A 24500-nucleotide genomic window follows, 5' to 3' on the forward strand; every position below is an offset into this window, starting at 1 on the left:
CCTGTTACACTTACTGTTAAAAACTTAAAATTGCAGATGTGTTCTTGAGCCTTCTTCAATACATTGTCTTAGAAATACACTTGCCTATCACCTCTGGTAAATTTTGGAATTTTTCTTGGGCAGGCTATTAAGCATGGATGCGATCAATATCACTAGTCAAGATTCTTATCTGGATTACTTACTTGATATTGTTGTAACAATAAGCTTACTTGGAGCTAGGACAAATAGAGAACGAAATCAACATGTATATTGGTTTAGCTTCAGTGATTGTGATGCAAATATATTGTTTTATGTGATGTGAATTTTGGCTAAAAGCAATGTTTTGTGTTTCATTGGCATTGCTGTTTATTGTGGTTTGCCTTGGATCATTGAAGTTTGTTGTCGGAGAACATGTAACTACATTCACATAGGAAGTTGTAGTTAATTGTATAGATTATCCGATGATATCTGTGTGCCACATCTGTCAGAGTGGAGCCATCCTGCATCCAAGACTCCACAGCTGCCTAGCCGAGGTGTGGTTATCTCAATTAAATGATTCCAGTGTTTTTCCTTCACTTGTGTATTTCACTTTATTGAACTGTGACCAAGCACTTGTTGTGACTGTAGACTTCGTCAAGACTTTTTCTGCCGTGATTCTTATGTAACTTGTTTGTTTCTTTTGGTCAGGTTTTGGATGCATCATGGTACATGCCACATGAGCAAAGAAATCCAATCCAAGATTGTGAGTTTTGCCATTAAAGCTTTGGCAAGCCTTCAGATTTTGAGTCTCCCATTTATCATGTAATACATTATGTTTTTATAAAATGTACTAAAATTATAATTTATAGTTTTATTTTCTTGTTACATAAATCTTAATCAACATTTGTCACATTATAAGTTATACTAAAAAAACACATTTTCTATAAATAATTAATTTTTAATTTTTAAGACACTCATTTTAAGGTTCACCCGTGGAGTGAGAAATATTAATATATACATAGTTAGTGGAGTTTTAAATTAAACTAATATTAATCTAAAGTTAAAATACCCATTAAGGGTTGTCTAATGAGGATATATATACATTAGTTTTTTTTTCAACACCATCTTTTTTCACTTTTTACCACTCCACATCATATTATTTTCCTCTATCTAATAATTCAACATTCATACAATCTTTATCATCTATAATGGTTTTGTTTAATAAAATTCAACACCTTGCTCTATTACTTTTATTCTATATTTTTATTTTTATTATGTTTTTATAATTACATATAAATAAGAATTATTAATTGAAATCAAATTAACAAATCTGTCTTAGACTAATAATATTCATTACTAAATAAATAAAATTGGAGGTTAATAGAAAATAATAGTAAAAGAAAAAACATTTATATGTTCAAATGAAATGAAACAATAATTTTTATGTAAAGCAAAAATAAAATAAAACTTTGATTACTATCAAATAATTGATGTCAAATTATATACATAAATAAAAGTAAGGTTTCACTCTCTCCTTATTGGTTCACTTGGCAATGCAATTAAGAAAAATATTTATTTTAATCCACAAATAAAAATATATTTAATCATGACATTTAACTCACATTTTCATATAAAATTGAAATTATATAAATTATGCATTAACTATATTTCTCCACTCAATTGTATTAAAACACATAATAAATTATAATTGTAACTCCTATCTATATTTCTCTACTTAATTGTATTAAAACACGATTAGAACCTTTGTATCCACCCCCTTCCCTCTTAACCAATTAGAATGTTCTACCTAATATTTCATTTAAAAAACAAATCAAAATTAATTTTAAAAGCAAAACAAATTAACTAAACAAATTATGTATACTTTTATTTAAGGAAAATTTAATCTTGGTTTGGTTTAAATTTTATAATTAAACGAGGTTATATATCGGTTTGGGTTTATAAATGAGAATTATGGTCTAGATTTTAAAATTAAAACAAAACTATATGTCGGTTTGGATTTACAAATGAGGTGGTTAGGGTTTAGATTTTACAATTAGAGCAAAATTATATGTCGGTTTGGGTTTACAAATGAGGTGGTTAGAGTTTAGATTTTACAATTAGAACGAAACTATATGTCGGTTTGGGTTTAAAAATGAGATATTAGGTTTAGATTTTACAATTAGAACGAAATTATATGTCGGTTTGAGTTTACAAATGAGATGGTTAGGGTTTAGATTTTACAATTAGAACGAAATTATATGTCGATTTGGGTTTACAAATAAGATGTTTAGGGTCTCAATTTTATAATTAGAATGAAATTATATATCGGTTTGAGTTTATAAAAGAACTTATTTTAGAGAAGGAGAGAATCTGTATTGTTCTTATTTTAGAGAATGAGAGAATCAGTATTGTTCTTAAAACACATATTAAATTAGAATTTTACATCACTTCTATTCCTAAAAATACTCATTATCTTATTTTCTCATCCTCTTCAACTATATATCAAATTTTGCTGTTGTTGTTGTTAATACATAGTTTTTGATGTTTTAAAAGGTTTATCTTCATAGTTTTGATATTTTTTAAAAGGTTTATCTTCATTATCTATTTTAGATTATCATCTTGTAAGTAATCATTTTTTATACTCTTTTACTATATTCACCCCTCAAGGTCACGGGGTTTAAAAGATCAATGTCTAATTCTTATTCTCTTCTAACACTGAAATTTAAATGGAGTAAAATATAGAAAAAGAATATAATTAAAACACATAATAACTTAGAATTGTAACTCCTATTTTTCTACATATAATTCTACATCACTTCTATTACTATAAATACTCATTCTCTTATTCTCTCATTCATTCATTCTCTAATCCTCTTTTACTATACCTCAAATCTTTTTGTTTTGTTTTGTGTTTTTTGTTATTGTTGTTGTTGTTGTATGGGTTAAAAAATCAATTCAAATATTATTGTAAAAGCTTAATTCTAAATTATATTTTTGGAGTTTGTAAGGTGTATATATATATATATTACATTTTTTTGATGTTTTTAAAGGTTTATCTCCATTGTCTATTTTAGATTATCATCTTATAAATAATAATTCTTTTTAATATTCTTCTACTATATTCACCCCACAAGGTCATGAGGTTGAAAATGTCCATGTCTAATTCTCTATTCACTTCTAGCACTCAAATTTAAATGGAGTAATATATAGAAAAGGAATATAATTTTTAAAATATACCATCTAATTAAATCCTCTAAAGATGAGACCATTAGTATGAAATCTAGCACTAGAAATTAAATTGATGAGTGAAAATTTAAAAAAAGAAACCAAAAAGAGAGAAGTTTTCCTAGGAAATTTTTAAAAATATCTAGATTGAAGTTCATATGATGTTATACGAAAACTAATTTAGTTTGTCACTTACAAAATAATATGAATTTGAATTTGTATGACTTTATATCAAAAAAAAAACAAATCATGTGTAAGTTTAAAATTTCATTGGACCACTTGGTATTCCTTTTATAAAAAAACAAAACAAATTAAAAAATTTATTTCTAATTAACTCACATTTAATGTCATTTGTAATTCTACATTTAGCTCAAATGTAAATCCTATCCAATAATTATTATAAATTTCATTTTCCAAATAATTTGTTTATCTTTCAAGATAAAATGTCTTTGGTTAAATTTTCATATTTTTATTTTTATTAGCTATTTTTTAGTTATATTATATATATATACATATCTTTTATTTACATTTCTTTAAACTTTGAAAAGAGGAATATTTTTTTTGAATCTAATGCTAAATTATATTAAAAAAAAATAAACAGTTTACAAAGCTTGGATAGAAATGGTTTCAAAACATTTCAAATCAAAAGCGTTTTAAAATTGAAATGTTTAAATTTTTTAAATTAATTGTAAAGGAATATTCCTTAATCATTCAAAAGTAATTATGTGTAAATATCCACAAAAATGAGGGCAATAAATTCATTGGTGTTCTGAGCTCTCTAACGACGACACATCAGCATTATCTTGATAATGCTTCTCTATTAATATATAAGGGATGTGTTCTAGTGGTCCCAACATTTGTTTATTCAAAACAGTTTAGTCCCAACTTTTTTTCATTTTTCATTTTTCACTTCATTTATGAGTTTAGCAATTGAATTAATGATTCAACACCTCTATTGTACATAGTTAAAGAGTCTTGCCATAAACATCTTTTTTTTTTTTGGTCAAAAGAGTCTTACCATAAACATCTATGTTCACTTTTACTATAAATTGTAACACAAAGTGAACATATTCTTCATCAATCAATTCTTATTTTCTCTACTTCCTCCAAAGAAAAAAAAATAAAAAGAGATGAAGTTCTTGGTTTCATTGGTTATGTTCTCTCTTCTCTTGAACGGTTTCACATTTGCTTAAAATCATTCAAGATTCTTGCAAGAAAGCAGTCGTGATAGAACCGTCCTTGATATACAATTTCTCCGTCGATTCTCTTACACAAGATCCACAAAGCAAAACCGCAACCACCCTCGAAGGTTTGATCCTACCGTCGACGAAGAACGCTGAAGCAAAAGCTATGATCGTTAAAGGAATCATTGAACATATCCTCAAGGGCAAGAAATATGAAAGTATTGAAGCAGAGCTACGCGATTGCGTTGAGTTTTATGACGATGCTAATGATTCGTTAAACACTGCTTTGGCGAGCGTTCGATCGCACGATTATAAAACCGCTAATGAAAATTTTAGTATTGCTTTGGATGTACCAGGCAATTGCGAGGATGGTATCAAGGAAAGAAATAAACAGCATTCTCCCGTTAGTTACGAGAACTATATTTTGGTGCAGAAGATTTTGATTCCTCTTGTTTTTAATTATATGCTAATATGAATTTGTCAAAGTGCTTTACCAATTAAACATCGATTAATGATTACCATGTAAAGTTGAGAGCAAAGAGACTTTATCTTAATGGAAATAAAATTTCGCTTTATATGTCTGGGTTTTTTTTTGCCGGCAACATTGACATATTGATTTTTGTTTTTGGTAACACGTTGACATACTGATTTGGAAACGTAAAAAAAAGCTATTTTCTTGAAATTTAAATTTAATACGCGATTTTAATTATGTAAGAAAATTTTCAAATATATTATATAATCTTAGTTAATATATTGAAGGCTGCAAATTTATATGTCATTCAATTCATTAATTTTTAAGGCATTATTAATTTCAATTAACAAGTGAAACTGCTTTATTGATCTGTTCATTTATAAACCAGTTTTAGTTAAAAAAGACATTCTTTACTAATATTTTTCTTATAATATTTTCAAAAATAATAATAATAATATTATATATATAAGACGAAATAAATATATCCAGGATGACATATCAGTATCTCTCAATTAATTCTTTAATTTTGTTTTATATCAATTATACTATTAAAAGTTATATATTAATTCTTATTTTTAATGGAAAGATAAATACCAAAGTATTAGGATTTGAAGAGGTTATATACAATTGTGGATTTGAAATAATCATCAAATATCTTAGTCCAATTTTTTTTTGATAGAAATGGTTCAAAAAAAAGCTAATTAAACAAAAGAATACAGTTAAAGGTTTACAATGATTTTATGTATAATAAGAACAAACATTATATATATATATATATTTGCCTATTTTGAAATCTCTCTCACAGGTTATTCCTATGACTCCCAAAATCTATTCTTTCTCCGACGCCGGTGTAGCCATGGATCGCCGGCGTCAGACATGCTCTCCTGTGTTTTGCTCATTTGTTTTTTTTTTCGTTAGTTCCGGCTTGTTTAAAGAACCGAACCTCCTTTTTGTTTCCATTTTGGCTTAGCGTTGCAAGAGAGGGTTCACCGGGTTAATTTCTAGGGTCTCCTTGATCGGCCTTGCTGCAGAGCCTCTTTCGGCACTTCCTGGAAGTTTCTTCTATCAATTTTGGATTTGGCTCTCAGCCTCCGTTGTTGTGGCTATCATTTATCGAGCAACTTCTGGTATCTCTTCCTCAAAAGTTTCGTCATTGTTTCTAATAGATCTGTGTGGGATCGCGGTGAGTCCATCCAGAATTTTGGAGTCTCTCGGTGAATTTGAATTTCTTCACCTCCTCCATTTCACCCCGCCAAAGATTGTATTTTTATCGATCTGATGTTCATCGTCGGGGATTTTCTTGATGCGCCCCAGTTTAGAAGGCTCGTCACCTCGGTCTTCCTTCTCGGCATGTGTTTTGCATGTGTCGTTGCAGATCTCCCTGCTCACGCTTTTTGCAAGGTCCTCCCTTCCGCACAGTCATATCTCCTGAAGTTCAGGGTTCTCTTGATGAAGCTATCGGCTTTGATCGAAAGTTTCCGGCACCGTCACGTCCGATCGAAATTTTCCATAGACGATGGACGTTGCATCAGTGGATGCAAGGAGTGCATCGGTCGACACAGGGGCGTTGCATCGGTCGACGCAGCTAGGGATTTAGAGGTTGCATCGATCGATGGAAGGAGTGCTTGTTTTTGTGTTGCTTGTGTTTGTCTTTTCGCTTGTATGTATATCCTTATAGATGGGAGGATCGTCTCACTAAGTATATGTGATAATACTCACGCATCTCAGCTGTTGTTTGTGGTTTACAGGTATGTGTCGTGGAATCATGGCGATGAGGAGGAGGATGATCTAGGGTCTTGGTTATGTGTTGTTAGTCTTGATTATGTTATTAATATTGGAACCTCGCATAAAAGCATGTTAGGTTGTTGGATAGAATGGTTAGGAATGATATTGTGTTGATGATATATATTGGAGATGAGTATGGTTATATTTATTACACTGTGAATGTTATTGGTATTATGGGTGGTTAGTGATGTTCATGTTGTTGGTTTAATAAGTAGTATGAGATGCTTAATTATATATTATAAAAAAATAGATCGGATTGTTTTATATACATATCTATAATGATTAAAAATAAAAACAAATTTCTAATGCACCAATAAGGTGAGAGACGAAATTCAACATAGGAGAGCTGCATTGCTACAACTACATTTAGTGACTGAAAACTTAACAACAACAAAAGATACTTTAAAGAAGTAAATTGTCGATGCTGCCAGTGTCGCTGGAAAAAAAAGAACAGTGACAATTATAGTAGTTTCTACGGCTATTTTTATGAAAACGCTGAGTTACTTTTCATATACTTGACACGCAACGCAAATAAGTTACAGTATAATTTTTTGTCACCGATTGCTGCTGCAGCACAACACAATTACAAAAAGAAATGAGGGAAAAATGTCAAAAAAAATCCGAAGTTATTATTTTTTTTATATATAACATCAGATAAGCTTTTTAGTGTCTGAAAGAGAGTTCCTCATTGAGGACATTTACAAGAAAAGCATGGATGTAAAAGTAGATGGTAAAAGCTATATTATTCAGTAAAGGTTTTTTAGCTAAACGATCTGCAGCTTTGTTGTTGTGTCTTCGTGTCTAGGCAAATGTTACTTCCTTAAATTTATGTTCCCAATATTTGACCTCACGAACCCAATTATGAAAACGAAAATTGTGCTGGCCTCCAGTAACTAATTTTGTAATTATTGCATTATCTCCTTCGAATGTTACTCTTTTATATCCGCATATCCAAGCTTGTTGCATTGCAATGATCAGGACCTGAATTTCTGTTTCCAAAGCACTATCACATAACTTGCCTTTGTTGTGTCCAGATGTTGCATAGAATCCTTCCGAGTCTCTAATTATCCAACCTGCTTGTGGTGCAGTATCCTGATCTGAGTAATCTCTCTCATCTAATATCGTGGAGGAGCGACGACGATTAGAGAGAGGAGGAGGAAGAAGAGAGAAAGAAGTAAACGAGGGTTAATTCTCGATTTGATATAGTTAATAGAAAACCGAAAATTTATATTAAAAATTAATAATTAATTGGATAATCGGGATAAAATTAGAATTTTTATTTTGTTAAAAATCATGAATATGAAAATAACAATACTAAAAAATAAAATATTAGTGTTTAATTGTTTTGGATTTTAAATGACATATTTTTATATTCAAGTATTGTTTAACTATCTAAAAAATAAAATATTAGGAATACTCCCAGGCACGATAATCGAGATAGCTCTTTTCACCATACTTTCCAACGCCGGTGGAGCTTTGGCTCGCCGGCGTCGGGATATCTTTAGCTTTTCTCGACTCCTTTACAATTCTCAACGAGCTTTCTTCCTCCTAGTTCTTCTGTTACCTTGGAACTCCTCCTTCCCTGCACCTTGCTTCCACAAAGCTCCATTGCATGACGAGACGATAAAGAGTCTTCCGGTGAACTTCTTATACCTCGTCTGGAACTTTTTCTGGCCAGCGTTATCGATGAAGGAGGATTGTCTCCTGTCTTCTCACTCTTTAACTGTTATATCTAAGATTTGTCTCTCAAAGTTCTATAGATCTAAAGATTTTAAATCTTTCGCAGTTCTCGTCGCTTCTTATCTCTACCGGATCCCCTCGAAGTCAAATATGTCATCTCCCTTGGTTTGGAGCTCTGCCTTGACACCGGAGCCGGTGATGATTTTTACGGCGGAAGGATTATCCCTTACCTTGCCAAGTTTCCGTCCCACCGCCCCCTCTCCATACAACCGCACCGGCACTCTCAGCACCTCCCCAACTGAAGCAACTCTAGGGTTTCACTTGTTGGGCCTTTCTTTATGCTGCGGCCCACTACCTTTGTCTCAGTCCATTGCCAAAAATCGCAGCCCACCTACATTTCACTACAGGGCCAGGTTTGATGACTTCATTTCATCTCCAAGCCCATTTATTACTTTGTTCTGTTTTCACGGCTTGATCAACCGAAGACTTTGTTCATGCCCTGAAGCGACAAACAATACAAGGTGCTTTGAGCATTCTTTTCAAAACCTGTTGTTAAACTGCCCTTTGACTTAAGTCTATGAAACTTTAAGTGGGGAAACCATCGATGAACATTTGTTTTTGAAGGCTCTTTCACTAGCGCATCTGGTTCCTCTATCCATGTCCATTTATCCCGGTCTATCCTTTCATACATATACATGCCGGTTATTATCTTCATCAACTATCCCTTGAAGCAGCTTGAAACCAACTCAATCCAGCGGCCACAACCAGAAGTTGTGATTCCCGTGTTTTTTGCTTCAACTCTCTCGAACCCTGAAAATTTTTCCAAGATCCTGATCTAGAATTTCACTCTTATCTGACCTTGAGGGTCTCTGGCGTCCAAGTTTTTCCGTTACGGAGAGATCGGCTCCGCCTTCCTCCTCTATGGAGAGAAACCTTACAAAACACTTAGCTGCTCCTTTGTGGTTCGCGCCAGAGACACATGGGACTAAGTACCTTTTATCAACGTCACGAAGTCTATTGATAGTGACTATCTTTAAAATTCCCGAACTGTTCGCGGAAGTGTCTCGTACACACCATGATCTCGCTTGTGGCATGTTGCTAGCCAGCCTCTGTTTTCCGAGTTCTTATGGACCTATTCTCTAAATTTGTTGCTTATTTTATCTATGCTATCTTTGTTGTGAGCTTGTGCTCCCAAATCATGTACCTTTGTGTAACCTTTGCTTCCCCTCTTTGGGTTGATTGAATGAATACAAGTATGGTTTGACAAAAAAAATGACACATTTTTATTATTTTGGTGTATTTTTTTTCAATCCAAAATAATTGAGTATTAAAAGTCCAAAAAAAAATAACTTTGGGGCAAGCTGTCAATCTCTCAAAATCAACTATCACTTTTGGAGCTCGAGTTCAGCCTCACATCAAAACGAGATTACAAAGAATTTTAAATATACATAATGATGGGGGTTGTGGTAAATATTTGGGTTTGCCAGAACATATAGGCAGGAAAAGAAAGTAATCTTCCAATATGTAGACAAGGTCAAACAAAGAACTCAAGGATGGTCACATCGTTATCTATCAGAAGCAGGTAAAGAAATTCTCCTAAAAACAGTGGCAATGACTCTCCCGGTCTATACAATGAATTGCTTTAAACTCCCTAACGGCATTTGTGAAGAGATAAATAGTATTTTGGAAAACTATTGGTGGAGTAAAACTCCAGGCAAACGATCGATGCATTAGGTTTTTTGGGAGAGATTGGGATTACCAAAGAAGGAAGGAGGATTAGGATTTCGAGATCTAGAAAATTTTAATCTAGCTCTTCTTGGAAAACAAATATGGCGAATACTACAGGCTCCAACAAGTCTTCTTACTTGATTCCTTAAAGCAAGATATTATCAGAATGGTAATATTTTTATTGCTGGATCTGGTAATCACCCATCGTTTATTTGGAAATCTTTGCTAGAGGGTCGAAATATGATTCAACAAGGTATGCGTTTTTTGATTGGAGATGGTGCTACTACTAATGTTTGGGTAGATCCCTGGTTATTTGCAGGTTAAAGACCTTATCACGCTGGAGCGGAGAACCTGGAACATGGATCTAATACGAAGCATTATCGTTGATGAAGATGTAGCACTTATACATAGAGTTCATTTGAGCCCTTTACCTTCTCCAGATCTTCTTGGTTGGCACTACAATGATTCAGGCCTGTATATAGTAAAATCTAGTTACTGGTTTGCTACACATATGCATGAAGATGAGGCAGTACGTCCACCTCCAGGCCTTCCAAGCTTCAAAACAGCCATTTGGAAAATGGGTATAGCTCCAAAACTAAGACATTTTTTATGGCGAATGCTCTCATGGGCATTACCAGCAGGTACAAAGTTAAGGCACAGAAGGATAACTTCAGATACTCAATGCAAGAGATGCTGTCAATATGAAGAGTCAATCCTGATTCCTGACAAATAAACAGAATACCTCGCCATTACACAGAAGAATACATGAAAGACGATTCCTTCTCACTGAATGAGTAAAAGAAACAAAGAGAAGATAGTTAAATCCGATCGAGAAAACTACAAAACCAAATCCAGAGATTTTCAATCAGAAGCATGAGAAGTGAAGGAACAAAGGGAATCTTCTGATCTGAGTAATCTCTCTCATCTAATATCGTGGAGGAGCGACGACGATTAGAGAGAGGAGGAGGAAGAAGAGAGAAAGAAGTAAACCAGGGTTAATTCTCGGTTTGATATGGTTAACAGAAAACCGAAAATTTTTATATTAAAAATTAATAATTAATTAGATAACCGAGGTAAAATTGGAATTTTGATTTTGTTGAAAAATCGTGGGTATGAAAATAACAACATTAATTTTTTTGGGTTTTAAATGACATGTTTTTATTATTGGTGTATTTTTATTCCAATCCAAAATCATTGGGTACTAAATGTCCAAATAAAAATAACTTCGGGTTTTTTTTGACATTTTTCTCAAAGAAAAGATCCTAAAGTAACACCTTTCTCAAATCGTGTATAACAACTCAATAAGATATTAGATTTTTTTTTCCACAAATTGAAAATATATTGGCTTTAAGGAAAATCATTACAATGAGTATCAAGGAGCCAAATTGGCTTTAACACAGAATCAGAATAATACAATTTGTCATTACATCTAAATTTAGCTAAAGCATGTGCAACACTGTTACATTATTTCTTTGTAAAAGTAAAGGTTGCATGATGCAATTTTGATGCCCAAAATCTATCTTGTAGAAGATTTGTTAGTGAGGCGTTCAAGTGTAAGCCATTAGCCATTTTGATTAAAGTCTCACAATGACCCTCAAAAACAATAGAGTATATCCTCTTATCCAAGCCTGTTGTATAGCTACCAAGAGTCCTTTAGTTTCCGTCTCTAGTGGGGATCCTGCATAATTTAATCTACACGCTCCCTACACAAGTGGATCACCTTGATGGTTTCTAAAGATCCATCCGCATGTTGCTTGTTGAGTATGATTGTCATAACCTGCATCAAAGTTGCACTTCAGAGTCGGATGTATTGGGGTTGGGCAGACCAAGAGTTTGCATTCATGTTTGAGATGAGATTCAGAATTGGTCATTTAGGTGTCAAAGTAGTGATCCATTATTTAGTTTCAGAATTTGCCATTAAAACAGTCTTTGTTGCACTTTCACGAAAATTATTAAAAATCAGGTTGTTTCTGGCCTTCCAAACTCGTCATAACAACCAAAAGGGTAAGAGGGAATGAAAGGTATTTGTGTGTTGTGTGGAAAGGGTTATGATTTCCTCAGCATCAGAGGATAGTTGGTTTAAATTTAATAGAGTTGTGTTTGATAACCTCCATACCATATGAGCGAAAGGACATGTAAAGAGAGTATGTTGTATTGTTTCATCTGTTTTGTGACATCTGTGACAAATATAATCAATGATCATACCCCTTATGTGTAGTCTAGTTATTGTCGGTAGAGCTCTTGAGACTTTGTGACATCTGTGACAAATATAATCAATGATCATACCCCTTATGTGTAGTCTAGTTATTGTCGGTAGAGCTCTTGAGACAATACGCCAGAAAAAGTGTTTAATCTTTGGTAGAATCCGCGGTTTCCAAATCTTATTCTTGGGTTCCACAGAGCGAGCCATGAGGTAAATCAGGTACCATTGTGGAAATTTTATGAATGTCCTAGGAACGAAATATGGCATTGTTCTTCTTCTTCTTCTTCTTCTTCTTCTAAGTCGAGAGTCTATTCACTCACGGAGATTTATCGTTCGTCTGAATCCCTCTTCTTCTTCTTCTTCTTCTTCTTCTTCTTCTAAGTCGAGAGTCTATTCACTCACGGAGATTTATCGTTCGTCTGAATCCCCTATATAATAAAACGGAAGTACACAACTTTTTTTTAGATTATATAATTTTTATAAGTTGATTACAAAATAGGTTATACATTAAATATTGGTTGGTTACAAAAAAACATTATAGATTAATTGGTCAATCCGTGGACTATATGAATACACACGGATTCACAAAAATATTTTGTTAAAGAGAATATTCCAATGATTTATACAATTTCCTAAATAAAATCTTTAGTATTCCATGTATTGTTACAAAATAGATATTGTTTGGCATAATAATATATTCTTAGGCGTCAAAAAAGAAGAAAATCTTGGCAATTTTTCACAATTAATCGTGATTTCCGAGATCTTATTGTGCAACTGAAAATAAAATCTTACCTAAGCACGAGTCATATTAAAAAACTTTCACCAAACAAGTTCAAAAATTAAAATAAAAACAAACAACAAACATAACCATTTTTCATACATAAAATTACAAAATTAACAATATAAAATATACAAAATAGTTATTTTTTTCAAGTCACCATATTTAGCATATGATTTTATTGCATAATATTTTGTCTATTTTTTTTTTAAATAATCATATAAATTATATTTTATTTTAAAATTATAATATAAACAAAATGAATTTTAGCCCGTGCTATAGCATGGTCCTAATATAGTTATTGTTTATTTTGCAACTCGAGGTTAGAAAATTCAGAACATATGCCAACCCCAAATTAAGATATATTGCTCGCTCTTTAAGCAAGGTCTAATCTTTCTCCCCCGTTCTCTAATCAAAACTTAAAATTATAGTGTATGTTATACTTTTTATTACTGTCCAGAGATTTGACCGTATATTTAGTAGTTATGAGTTCTTCCAATTTTAAGAAAAAAACACTAAAGAGAGGTAAAAAAGGGTGGTCAAACAACAAATTTAGAAATCAATGCTATAATTAAGCTATAATAAAGTAATCATTCTTTTATTCTAAACGTATAGAAGAAACTAATTTTAAAATTCAACAATCAACGATTTTACTTTTCTGGTTTCAGTCTAAAAATAACAATCGGGTTTCTAATATAAAAACCAAACTCGGTGCTCCACGAGAATAGTTGTCCTCTTCTCAAACATATCTCAACTTATTGTTTGAATATAAAAAGAGATATCAGAAAGAAGAGAAGACCAAAAACAAAACCAAAAAAAATGGCTTCGAAAGCTATATTCTTCTCTTTCTTTATTGTCTCCGCCGTCTGCTTGTCCTCTCTCGCCGGCTTCGCCGCCGCTGATGCTGATGACTTCGATCGTTTCCAGATCCAGGGATCAGTTTACTGTGACACTTGCCGTGTCCAATTCGTTACCCGTCTCAGCAAATTCCTCGAAGGTATACATAAACACATTACGAACACCATGTTTATTATATACATGTGTGCATGGCTTTTCTACCACGTGCAACCGTTGCAATATTTGAAAAGAACAATATTTTACGCTTAATAAAGAATATATATCATGTCACTTTTAATATTGTTCGAGATGAATATGCATGTTAGCATGTATGCGCACGCGCACTATCTTGCATGTTAGAGGATGCATTCAAGGGTTATTTATATATATATATATATATATATTATACGTAATTCTTCGGATAAAATCTAAAATTATTTTTATTATATTTTTACATTTTTGTGTTTGTGAAGGTGCGAAAGTGAAGTTGGAGTGCAGGAGCAGAACAAACGGAACCGTAACATTGACCAAAGAAGCCGTTACCGACAAATCAGGAAGCTACAAGATGGAAGTAACCGGTGACCACGAGGAAGAAGTTTGCGAGCTCGTCTTGGTCGAATCACCAGACAGTGGTTGCAGCGACGTCAGCAAAGAGGCTTACTTACGTAACGCCGCTAAGATCAGTTTGACAGCCAATGACGGAATCGTCTCCCACGAGACACGTATCGTTAACCCTCTTGGTTTCATGGTCAAGACTCCTTCAGCTGACTGTGCCGCTGCTTTCAAGGAGATCGGTATTGTCCCTGACGTCACATTCTAAGCGACAAGAGAGAAAGAAAGAAAAAAAAAAATATGACATGAGAGATTTACTATTTGCTTAAATTTTATCAATATTACAATGAATATATAATATCATCATTAATTACATTTTTCCGCGTTTTGGTTTTGTTTAATTTGATATGTCAGTGATATTTTGTTGTTCTGTAGTAAAAAGAATGTACTTTGGTTACATGCGGTATAGGAAATTTTCTATTATTAGTTTATAACAAAAGAATATTATTAGATTTTTAGATCAGAAACCAAATTTAGAAGAACGAAAATCTAAAACATAAATGATTGGGTATCAATCGATCACGTTGTTTATTATCACTAATATGAATTGATGTCACCATGAGTTTACTGCCTTTTTTTTTGCTAATTTGATTTTTACTGTGTTTAATGTTATATATGAGTGATACATTTTTTAGGATTAAGATTGCGATGGAATACTTGTTTTCACCGATATTGTTTTTCACAAATGTTTCTAACTAAAGTTCAGAAGAAAAAAAATTATTGTTAGACACCTCGTATAAGCTTTTCGACAGAATTCTTTCACTTTTGTATATAATTAAACCGTTTTGTCTGTTTTTCATGGTATGTTTACTGTTATTCGTAATTTGGTTTTCATTATTGGTGACCCGGGCCCTCGTTTCTGGTTTTTGGTTTGCCACTCTCTTACAACACTGAAGAATTCCAAGTTTTGTATTTTATATCTTCGATTACAGTAGCATTTTATTAGAAGATTGTAACAGAAGTATAAGTATATATAACAAATTTTGTAACAGAAGTAGAAGTATATATAACTAATTATAACCTCTTTTTATCAGTCAATAGTTAAAGTCGTTTCCACAAATTTATAATGGAGAGGATAGTATAAAAACAAGAATACGATTCACCTAATCATATACTGAAGTTTTAAAGTAGAAACGGGTGCATAATAAGGGATCCCAGGTGCAACATATGGACCCATGTCCCACATGAGTGGACTATTTCTATCTTTTGAACTGTTGGTATATATACTGGATGGTGATATTTGATGTTGCAGCCTAAAAGCATGTAGAGAAAATAGATATTGCCCCCACTTATGATCTTTGTTTACGTATCTTGTTCAAGGGGTTCTATTCATCGGATTCTGATTTTCCGATCACGCAATCAGACTTGTCAAGCATACGTGACTATGGTTCGATGCCCTTACAAGATCCCGGACCACATATATTTTATTTTATTATTTTCCCTGTTTTTTGGAGCGGCCAATAGAAATTCGTAAGTCACATTGTGCGTCGTCCACTTTAGAGAGTTTAGACTACTATATGCTTAAATAATCAATCATATTGAGAAACAAGAAGAAAATATGTTTCTTTATATATACTTTACGTATGATGTGCCTATGATTATATCCGAGGAAGCTTATATATACTTCGTCGATTTAATTGTCTTTACAAGTTTTCCGGCAAGTTCAAAAGCGTCCGATCCCAGGCTCTGCGAAGTCATGTCCCGTTCCTAGCAACATGTTCACACAGATCTAACACCCCTCTTCAAACACTGGCGACCACCGCTTCCTTCAAGTAAGGAATCTTCAATCCGGTCCAGTGGAGGCAAGAATCGCGGCGGTGCACAGAGGATGGTTGCTCAGTCCAACCTTTATACCTCGGAATCCACGAGAGTCTAGAAGATGCCAACCTCCTTGGTTAACCACCGTGACTATGCAACTTAACCTCCTATCCCCCACCGACTTCCGCCGCAAACCACATTTTTGATTGGTGGATGAGCACCGAGAAAGCTCCACCGCGAACAAACGCGACTTGACCAGAAGCTTCTCACCAACCAAAGAGCGAAGCCACCGTCACATCGGATGGGAGAAAATACCACACCTCTATTGCCGGAGAAGAAACCACCCACCAATGCTATCTTGGGTTAACACTCCATTTTTACCAATCTTTTCGTTTAACCCGATTTGTTTTTCCCTACCCTTGAACCCAAATCTTTCTTTCTAACCTTGTATTGAATTGTTGAGTGAGGCCTTTTCATTGTGCTATAGGTTGTGAAACCTTGAGAGTATTGAGAACGACAAAGAACTAGCTCTTGATTTAGCTAAGTTAGAATCATTAAAACTAGCTATTAGAATCAGTTTTAAAAGATAGGTGGTTAGCATGATTATTTGGGGTTGGGTTGAGGAATAAAAAGGAAATTAAAGAAGAAGGTCCCTAAAGTTCTGTTCATTTAGCTCTAAGTCTCTAAGTAAAAAAAAGAAAAAGATCTTGCTATCGTCTCCTAGAAAAAGAAAAAAATAATATGGGAATTTTATTAGGAGTTTAGCAAAGAAATAAAAAAAAAAAGATAAAAAAAGGAAAAAAAAAAAAAAAAAAAAAAAAAAAGAAGAAGAGAGAGAGAGAGAAAGAGAGCTAGATGTTTATTGTTTAGACCTTAGGGATTATAAAAAAAAAGTTAAAATCAAAGATGTGGGTAGTTCTATTCTAGGGGGTTTGATAAAAAAAAAAAAAAAAAAAGTGAATGAGAAAAGGGTGAATTATCATTCAGTTAAGCTTTGTATGCCCAAATTTTTCTCAATCTTAGATAGTTTTCACAGCTGTCTAGCATTCCATCTTTTGAGAGAAAACCACCCAAAGATATTGTTTGAAACCACCCCACCAAAAAGCCTTACCCTTGAAACCGATTGAGCTTGATTCACTTTCCATTTGCAAGAATTTGCCAAACACTTTAATGAATGTGAAAGAGATGTTCTTTGGAATTGCAAGTCTTTACTAATAGTTGGAGGTTGAACTAGATTGATGCATGGTAATAAGCATAGAAAAATATTTGTAAGTATGTTGATTGATCTTAGCACCATTAAATTATCTTTAAGGACTATAGCTTGAATCCTTTGCTTAGCTCAAAAGGTTATGAGTGCCATTTTTAACCCTCATCCTCCTACTTCCTTGCTAGAGGACTAGCAAGATTTAAGTTTGGGGGTCTGATAACTCTCTAATTTACATGTTTTAGGCATCCTTTTTTGTCCATATTTTGCATTATATATACCCTAACCTTAGCATTTTTAGGTCATTAACTGTAGGAATCCACATTTAGGCCATTTAGGGTGTTGCATTATTGCATTTGCACATTTTGGATGAAAACAGGTGCTTTAGGGCCTAAAATGGGGAAAAACAAGGTCAAATCCGAGGATGTACCCGAAGGAGCTATGGAGCAGGAAGAACAGTCCGAATACCAACCCGATCGAAGAGGATCCAAGGGCAGGAAGAACTACCCGAAGACCTATCCGAGGAGTAACCCGACCACATCCTCGAGCACCGCCTCGAGCAGACCCTCGGGCAGGACTGGGCAGCTAGGTTTAATGGGTTTCCATATATATACCCCCCTCTTCTTCCTTTCGCCATAGTACGCCGCAGACACTCAACACAGAGAGCGAGAGCTTCTGAGAGAGATCTTGAGCGACTCAAACTCTTTTTCCACTTTGTTAGTATTTATTTTACATTTCTTTGCTATCCTTTTAGATTTCTACTCTGTACTCTTACTTCTATCTTGTTTTTCAATACAATGCAATTTTCGTTTATCTTTGTTTTTATGTTTTCTGCAATGAGATCTGAGTAGTGAAACAAAATTTCTAGGGATGGGATAGACAACTTTGTGTTCTTGATCGGTTAGGATGTCTTAGCTTGGTTGTTTATTTTATATAAGTTCCCTTCTAGATTGGTGTTCTTAATGCTGTCAATAGACCGTGAGGTTGATATTAGATCTAGGGTGTTTTGCCATCGAAAGATGTAGTTGAAATGCTTGAATCAATCAATGATAGAGATTTACTCACTTAGACTAAGAGATTAGATATAAGGAGTTTATTAACAATAATGAATCTGTTTGTATTACCTGCTTGGTTATGTTTATCCAATGAGAGTTGGGTAGGGGAGTGATTAAGGTTGATTGTTTCTATCACGAGAGTGTTTTAACAAGATTTTAGAGATTCATTGTCAAGGGAATATTTGCTTGACGCATGTAGGACATCCGTACTGGTGAGGAACACTTAGGAGTCGGTTACCCCATCCTTAGGAGCTTTCGCATTTTGATTGTTTACATTTTTATTCATAACTCGATCCTATACCCGAACTGGTACTCGATCACCAGCTTCGTGTACACCTTCGAGCTGTTCTTACTTTTCTTCTTTACCCGATCACTCCACCCGATCCTGTACTCGAATACTTGCATCGTGTACTAGGTCGTGTGGTTCTTGTTTATTTATTTTCTTTTAATTATTTTAGGATTGTTAGATCAAACCCCAACTATTGCTTAGCTTGACTTTTTTGTTCTGATCATATCTTATCTGCTAGCATAACAACCATTTGGATTGATAACCCTTTGTACTACAATTGGGGAATTGATACCCTGGGTGAAAATCCACCTATCAAGTATCTTCGACAAAGTTAACATGTCGAGATATAATGATTTTGTTGGTTTTCAAATCCAAACAGTGATAGCCCTTGTGTTGGAGAGGATAACCAAGAAATAAATAGGGTGTAGTTCGTGGTGATAACTTTGAGAGATTGGAATGATTGAGGTTTGGAAAGCAAAGGCAGCCGAAAACTCTAAGATGGTTGTATGTAAGGGGCTTGTTGAAAAGCAAGGTAAAAGAAATTTTGTTTTGGATAGCAGAGGATGGAAGAAGGTTCAAAGTATGAACAGCAACGTTCAATGCCTCAACCCAATAACTTGGTGATAAACATGTTTGAAAGAGAAGGGCTCGAATAGCATTGTTTATGGTTCTGATCATCCGCTCAGATTTTCCATTCTGTTGGGAGGTATGCGGACAGGAGAATCTAACTTTTATTCCATGTTTATCAAAGTAATCATGAAATTGAGAGTTGTTATATTCTCCACCATTGTCACATTAGAAGGCTTGAATATGATCATTGAATTGTGTTTTGATCATTGTTGTGAACTGAAGAAATTTAGTGAACACATCACTCTTTTTGCAAAGTGAATAAACCCAAAGATAATGGGTATATGCATCAAGGAATAACACATAGTATTTGATTCCACTAATGTTTTGAACCAGTGATGTCCAAAGATCAGAATGAATGAGTTCGAAAGCTTTGGAAACAGATGAAATGGAATCATCAAAAGGCAACTTCATTTGTTTTCTCAAATAGCAAGGTTCACAAGGCTGCGAGAGCTTATTGTTATTACAAAAACCCAAAGATTTAGATAAAATTGAATCAAGGCTAGCATTATTAGTGTGTGCTAGACGTTTGTGCCATAGTGAAGGTGTTGAATCAAGGAGAGCGGTGGATTGAGGATGTGTTTTATTGAATGAAGCTGGAAGAGAGCAAATATCACCCTTGCTATCACATCGGAAAAGAATTTTCCGAGTTGCAAGGTCCTTCACAGAAAAACCAAATGAGTCAAATTCAACAGTACACCAATTATCGATTGTAAATTTGCGAACCGATATAAGATTTTTGACAATTTGTGGTGTAACAAGAACACTGTTTAGTGATAGGGGACGAGAAAGGCTATTTAGGGAGGTGGATCCTACACTAACTACCAGAATCTTGGAACAATTACCCACCACGACCGATTGAGTGAAGCGATGATTAAAATTAGAGTGGAGGTTACCTGATGTGGTGGATAGGTGTGCGGTCAAGCCCGAGTCCATTATCCAAGGATATGTTGTAGGATCAGTCAAAGTTTCCGTCATCGGAGTTGCAGTCGGTATCTCCATTAGATGAGCTTGCGGATATGTCGTAGATTGAGGCGGAGGGAAGGAAGGCCGGTGTGGTTTTGTGGCCACTGCCCATAGTAATTGGGACAAGACGTAAATGGGCCTTGCCAAAATGGAGGGGAGGCCCAATTAGGGTACTGAAGCCGCGATTGGTAATTGTGACGTCCGCCGCCTCGTGATCGATTGTTGTTTCTCTGATTCCCACTATAGTTGTTGCTGAATTGAGGATGGTGACCCAACTGTTGAGATTGACGTGGCTCTGTTGGTGATGCAGCGACGGTGAGAGCGGTTGTGGATGATGAGTGATCCATATGTGTCGAGGTGAGCCTTTGAGATTTTTTGAGGCGTGTTTCTTCAAGTTCAAGCATCGACTTTGCTATTTCAAAGGTTGGGAATGGCTCTTTGTGTTTGATGACATTGATAATGTTATCAAACTTCTCATTTAGACCGTTCAACAAATACATTACCAGGTTACGTTCATTCACCAGAGCATCAACATTAGCTAGCAAGTCGGCGATAGATTTGATTTTCTGACAGTACGCAGCTTTTGAACGATCGCCGATTTCCTGAGTACGCAGCTCATTATCAAGCTGAATGACTCTTGCCTCTTTGTTGTTGGAAAATTGATTCTCAACCCGTTTCCATACATCTCTTGAAGTGCCGCCAGTTTGAAAAGAAGATCGAAACAGGTCTGGAGCAAGAGTTCCATAGATCCAAAGCTTCACTAAACCATCTCGTTTGTACCACGCGGCATCGGTGACATTGGCTGGTAGGAGAGTGCCATCGAGATGTCCAAGAACATCAAATGTGAGGCAGTGAGTGAGAAACAACTCACGCCAGGCTTCATAATTATGATCATCGAGATCAAGGATGAGAGGTATGTGAGATTTGATGTATGTAACATCAAAGGCTCGCTCAAAATTTGTCGGAGGAGTGGCCATTTTGAAACAAAAAGAGAAAAGGAAGAGAGAGAAGAGAAGAGAGGAAGAAGTAGAAGAGGAAGCGGAGAAAAAATATCAAGAGCGATCTAGCTCTGATACCATGAAAGTTGTGAAATCTCTCTTGCCCTGTTCATTGATTTACATGGTCTTATAAAACCTAGGATGTTACAGAACTGTGCCTATAATCTAGGATAATAATATCTAAGTAGTTGTGACAGAATAAACCTATATTCTATCAATCAATCCTAGATAGGATTTTGAAAACTTTAGTAGAAGAGTTTGGTCATGTTTCTGCGGATAGTATGCGTTAGTTATCACTTCTAATGTTTTTGTAATATTTTGTGTTTTGTTTTTGAAGATATATAAAGAGAGTATTAAGAGGAGAAGATGAACTCGATCAGAACTGGGACACATCCTCCAAAATTTTGGACACCTCCTCCAACTCGATCAAAATAATTTTATTTTGAGTCTAGTTCTATATTTATTATATATGTAATGAACTATTAATGTAAGACCAAATATATATGGGTTGAACTCTTTATCCCATATATAATCTGTAAATCGCAATCGCTAATAAAATAAGCAAAACCGGTAATAAAATTTAAATTTGAAAAAGTCTTCTCGAAACCAAATTAATTTCTTGTTCTAATCGCTATTAAGTGAACTCATAAACGGATCCTTATTCAGTTTTTGGATAATGATTTTGTTTTATTTTTTCGATTCAAAAATCAAAATCGTCAGATATTTGAGAATGTGGGATTGTGATTGAGTCTTAGGTTCTCTTGTCAGTCTATATCGAAGTTTCAGTCTCAATGACTTCAAAATAAAATTTTAAGTTGACAACAAAAATAACTGGTCGTTGGCAAACCTTAGGTGGTAGAAAAAAAACTACAATAACCGGAATTACATTCTGGTTTAGGTTTTATATCGGTTTCGGTTCATTATCTGCTATCCTCAAGGTAAAGAGTTAAAGAGTAATGCTTAGTTTGGGCTTATAGTTTGGCATAAATGGATCAAATTTTAGGCTCATTTTGCCTGTTTCTAAACTTACAGATTTAGATTACGCCTATATTTTTTTTGTTTTTTTTTCTCGTCAATTTTTTTTGAGAAACACTCCTCGATATCACTAATTTCTGTTTTTTTTTCCAAAATTAACATCCACTCTTAAATATTCCACATTTAACACAAATTTAATATAATTAAATACTTTAATTTAAAAAAAAATATATATATTACAATCTTCGATCTCTCGTGAGAGAGAAACGAGAACGAAGTCTCACATTAATCAAAGCTCAGAATCGCCTTCAATGGATGCTAAGATCGGACAATTCTTTGACTCTGTCGATTCCTTCTTCACCGGCAGCGATAAGATTCCTTGGTGCGATGGAGATGTCATCGCTGTAAGTTTTTCTCTAATCCTTCTCATGTGTTTGCTTTTTCTTTCCACCTTACGTTTCCAAAGACGAAGAACCATCTCTTGTAGGTAAATGGAATCACGAACTATTAGGGGAAATTTATAACTGTTTTTGTTTGCCAATTTCTGAAATCAGATTTGCTTTCTCCAAGATTAGCCCCATCCTTTGATTTTTGGATTGGAGAGAACTTTGAAATCGAGCTTTAGAAGTTTTTTACAGGCTTCACCAGCTAAAAATCCATGGTTTTGATTGATGTGTAGGGATTTGAAAGAGAGGTTCGAGAGGATCTTAAGCAAGAGTGCTCAATGTGAAAGGTTCGAGAGGTTCACTGAGGATCTTAAGCAAGAGTGCTTAATGCAATTGTCATGGGCACTTGTTCATTCCTGTCAAACCGAATGCAACCGAGAATAGCCATGCTTGAAGGTAGTAATGTCCCATCTTTTTCTGTGAAATCCATGTCCTGAAAGATTTGGTGAGTGAAAGAGTTAGAGTGAGAGTATAGTAGAATTTTGCAGTTCTACTATACTTTTGGCTTGTGTAAGTTGATGGAAGCCAAATCCTTCATGAATTTAGTAAATTATGATTGTGATTTTGATCTCCTTATTACTAATGATGATTATGAACTTAAGTATTGATTTGAACTAGATGATTAATTTTAAGGTAGGTGAGCTTTTTAAATTTTGACAGATATGGTGCCTTGCTCGAGAGTTTCATTGGTAGACAAGATTTAGTAGAAAACATTAAGGATTGTATCATTGATTTGGGAGGAGCAGATCCTCTAGATACCAAGGTTTGTTCTTTTATATGATACTTACTTTCTTTAAGCCAAGACACTCAGGATGTGATTTGCATGATTTCTCTAATCTCTTCATTTCATTATTTGCCTAAGATGCAAAACTCAAAAGATTCATACTTAGGGGCAGGAATATCGTCAATGTTTTTTCTATTACACGGACGACGCTGGTTATTTCCTCTTTAACTGTCGGACAAGGCCATTGAATATGACAACTTCATGGAGAAATGGTGGACAAGAAGCATATTACATAGCCAAATTTGAACACAACGGTGAAGCGAGTCGTAGCGATGGAACGTTTGTAAAATCTGTATAATGCTTATATTCGTCAAGAGTTTGTACTTTAATGTACTATGATCATCCTACTTCTTAATTTTATTGAAATAAAAGAGAGCCTCTAACAATAAATATGGTCATGAAAGTCTTCATTAATTATTATGAATTCTTCATGAATTTATTTTTCTATGAAGGTCTTCCTGAAATTCGATAAAAACTTCCTAAATATCTGGGAATCCTTCATGAATGTTTTATGATCATTTAACAATTTTTTACTTGAATGTATTATGATCATCACACTTCTTGAATTTTCTTGAAATTAAAGAGAATCTGTAAACAGTAAATATGTTCATGAAAGTACATGAATTTTTATGAAATCTTTCATGAATTTATTTTTCTATGAAGGTCTTCATGAAATTTGATAAAGTCTTCCTAAATATCTATGGATCCTTTCTGAATTTCATACAATATTTCCTGAATTTAATACAATATTTTCTGAATTTCATATAATCTTTCATGAAGTTCAGTCACAGTTAAAGCAAAGTGCTAACATAAACATGTGAGAATGTTATACATTAGACAAGTACCAAAAAAAACTAAAAAAGTTTCTCAAGCATCATATGTCTAAACATCAGATAGAGTAAAATTGGATAAAGGAACACAGTCTCATCTGCAGAT

The 24500-nt window shown here is 34.2% G+C and overlaps 2 protein-coding genes, 1 long non-coding RNA gene and 1 pseudogene across 3 annotated transcripts; 3 read left to right on the top strand and 1 right to left on the bottom strand.

Moving 5' to 3' along the window:
• Positions 1-4293: 4293 nt before the first annotated feature.
• LOC109127585 (pectinesterase inhibitor 12 pseudogene) lies at positions 4294-4942 on the top strand (annotated as a pseudogene).
• Positions 4943-8003: 3061 nt separating this feature from the next.
• On the top strand, positions 8004-8958 carry LOC104724809 (uncharacterized). Its single transcript, XR_015571857.1, has 3 exons — positions 8004-8262; positions 8411-8825; positions 8929-8958. It is a non-coding gene; the product is annotated as an uncharacterized LOC104724809 (long non-coding RNA).
• A 4666-nt stretch (positions 8959-13624) lies between these two features.
• LOC104724810 (pollen-specific protein-like At4g18596) lies at positions 13625-14901 on the top strand. Its single transcript, XM_010443358.2, has 2 exons — positions 13625-14010; positions 14324-14901. Exons 1-2 carry the CDS (start codon positions 13833-13835, stop codon positions 14668-14670), a joined length of 525 nt encoding a protein of 174 aa, XP_010441660.2. The 5' UTR covers positions 13625-13832; the 3' UTR covers positions 14671-14901.
• A 4883-nt stretch (positions 14902-19784) lies between these two features.
• On the bottom strand, positions 19785-21718 carry LOC109127507 (uncharacterized). Its single transcript, XM_087474083.1, has 2 exons — positions 20292-21718; positions 19785-20055 (listed from the first exon to the last, which is right to left on the bottom strand). Exon 1 carries the CDS (start codon positions 21336-21338, stop codon positions 20397-20399), a length of 942 nt encoding a protein of 313 aa, XP_087330209.1. The 5' UTR covers positions 21339-21718; the 3' UTR covers positions 19785-20055; positions 20292-20396.
• Between the last annotated feature and the right edge of the window lie 2782 nt (positions 21719-24500).

Source organism: Camelina sativa, chromosome 11, assembly GCF_030686135.1.
Source record: "Camelina sativa cultivar CO46 ecotype springtype chromosome 11, ASM3068613v1".
NCBI lineage: Eukaryota > Viridiplantae > Streptophyta > Magnoliopsida > Brassicales > Brassicaceae > Camelina > Camelina sativa.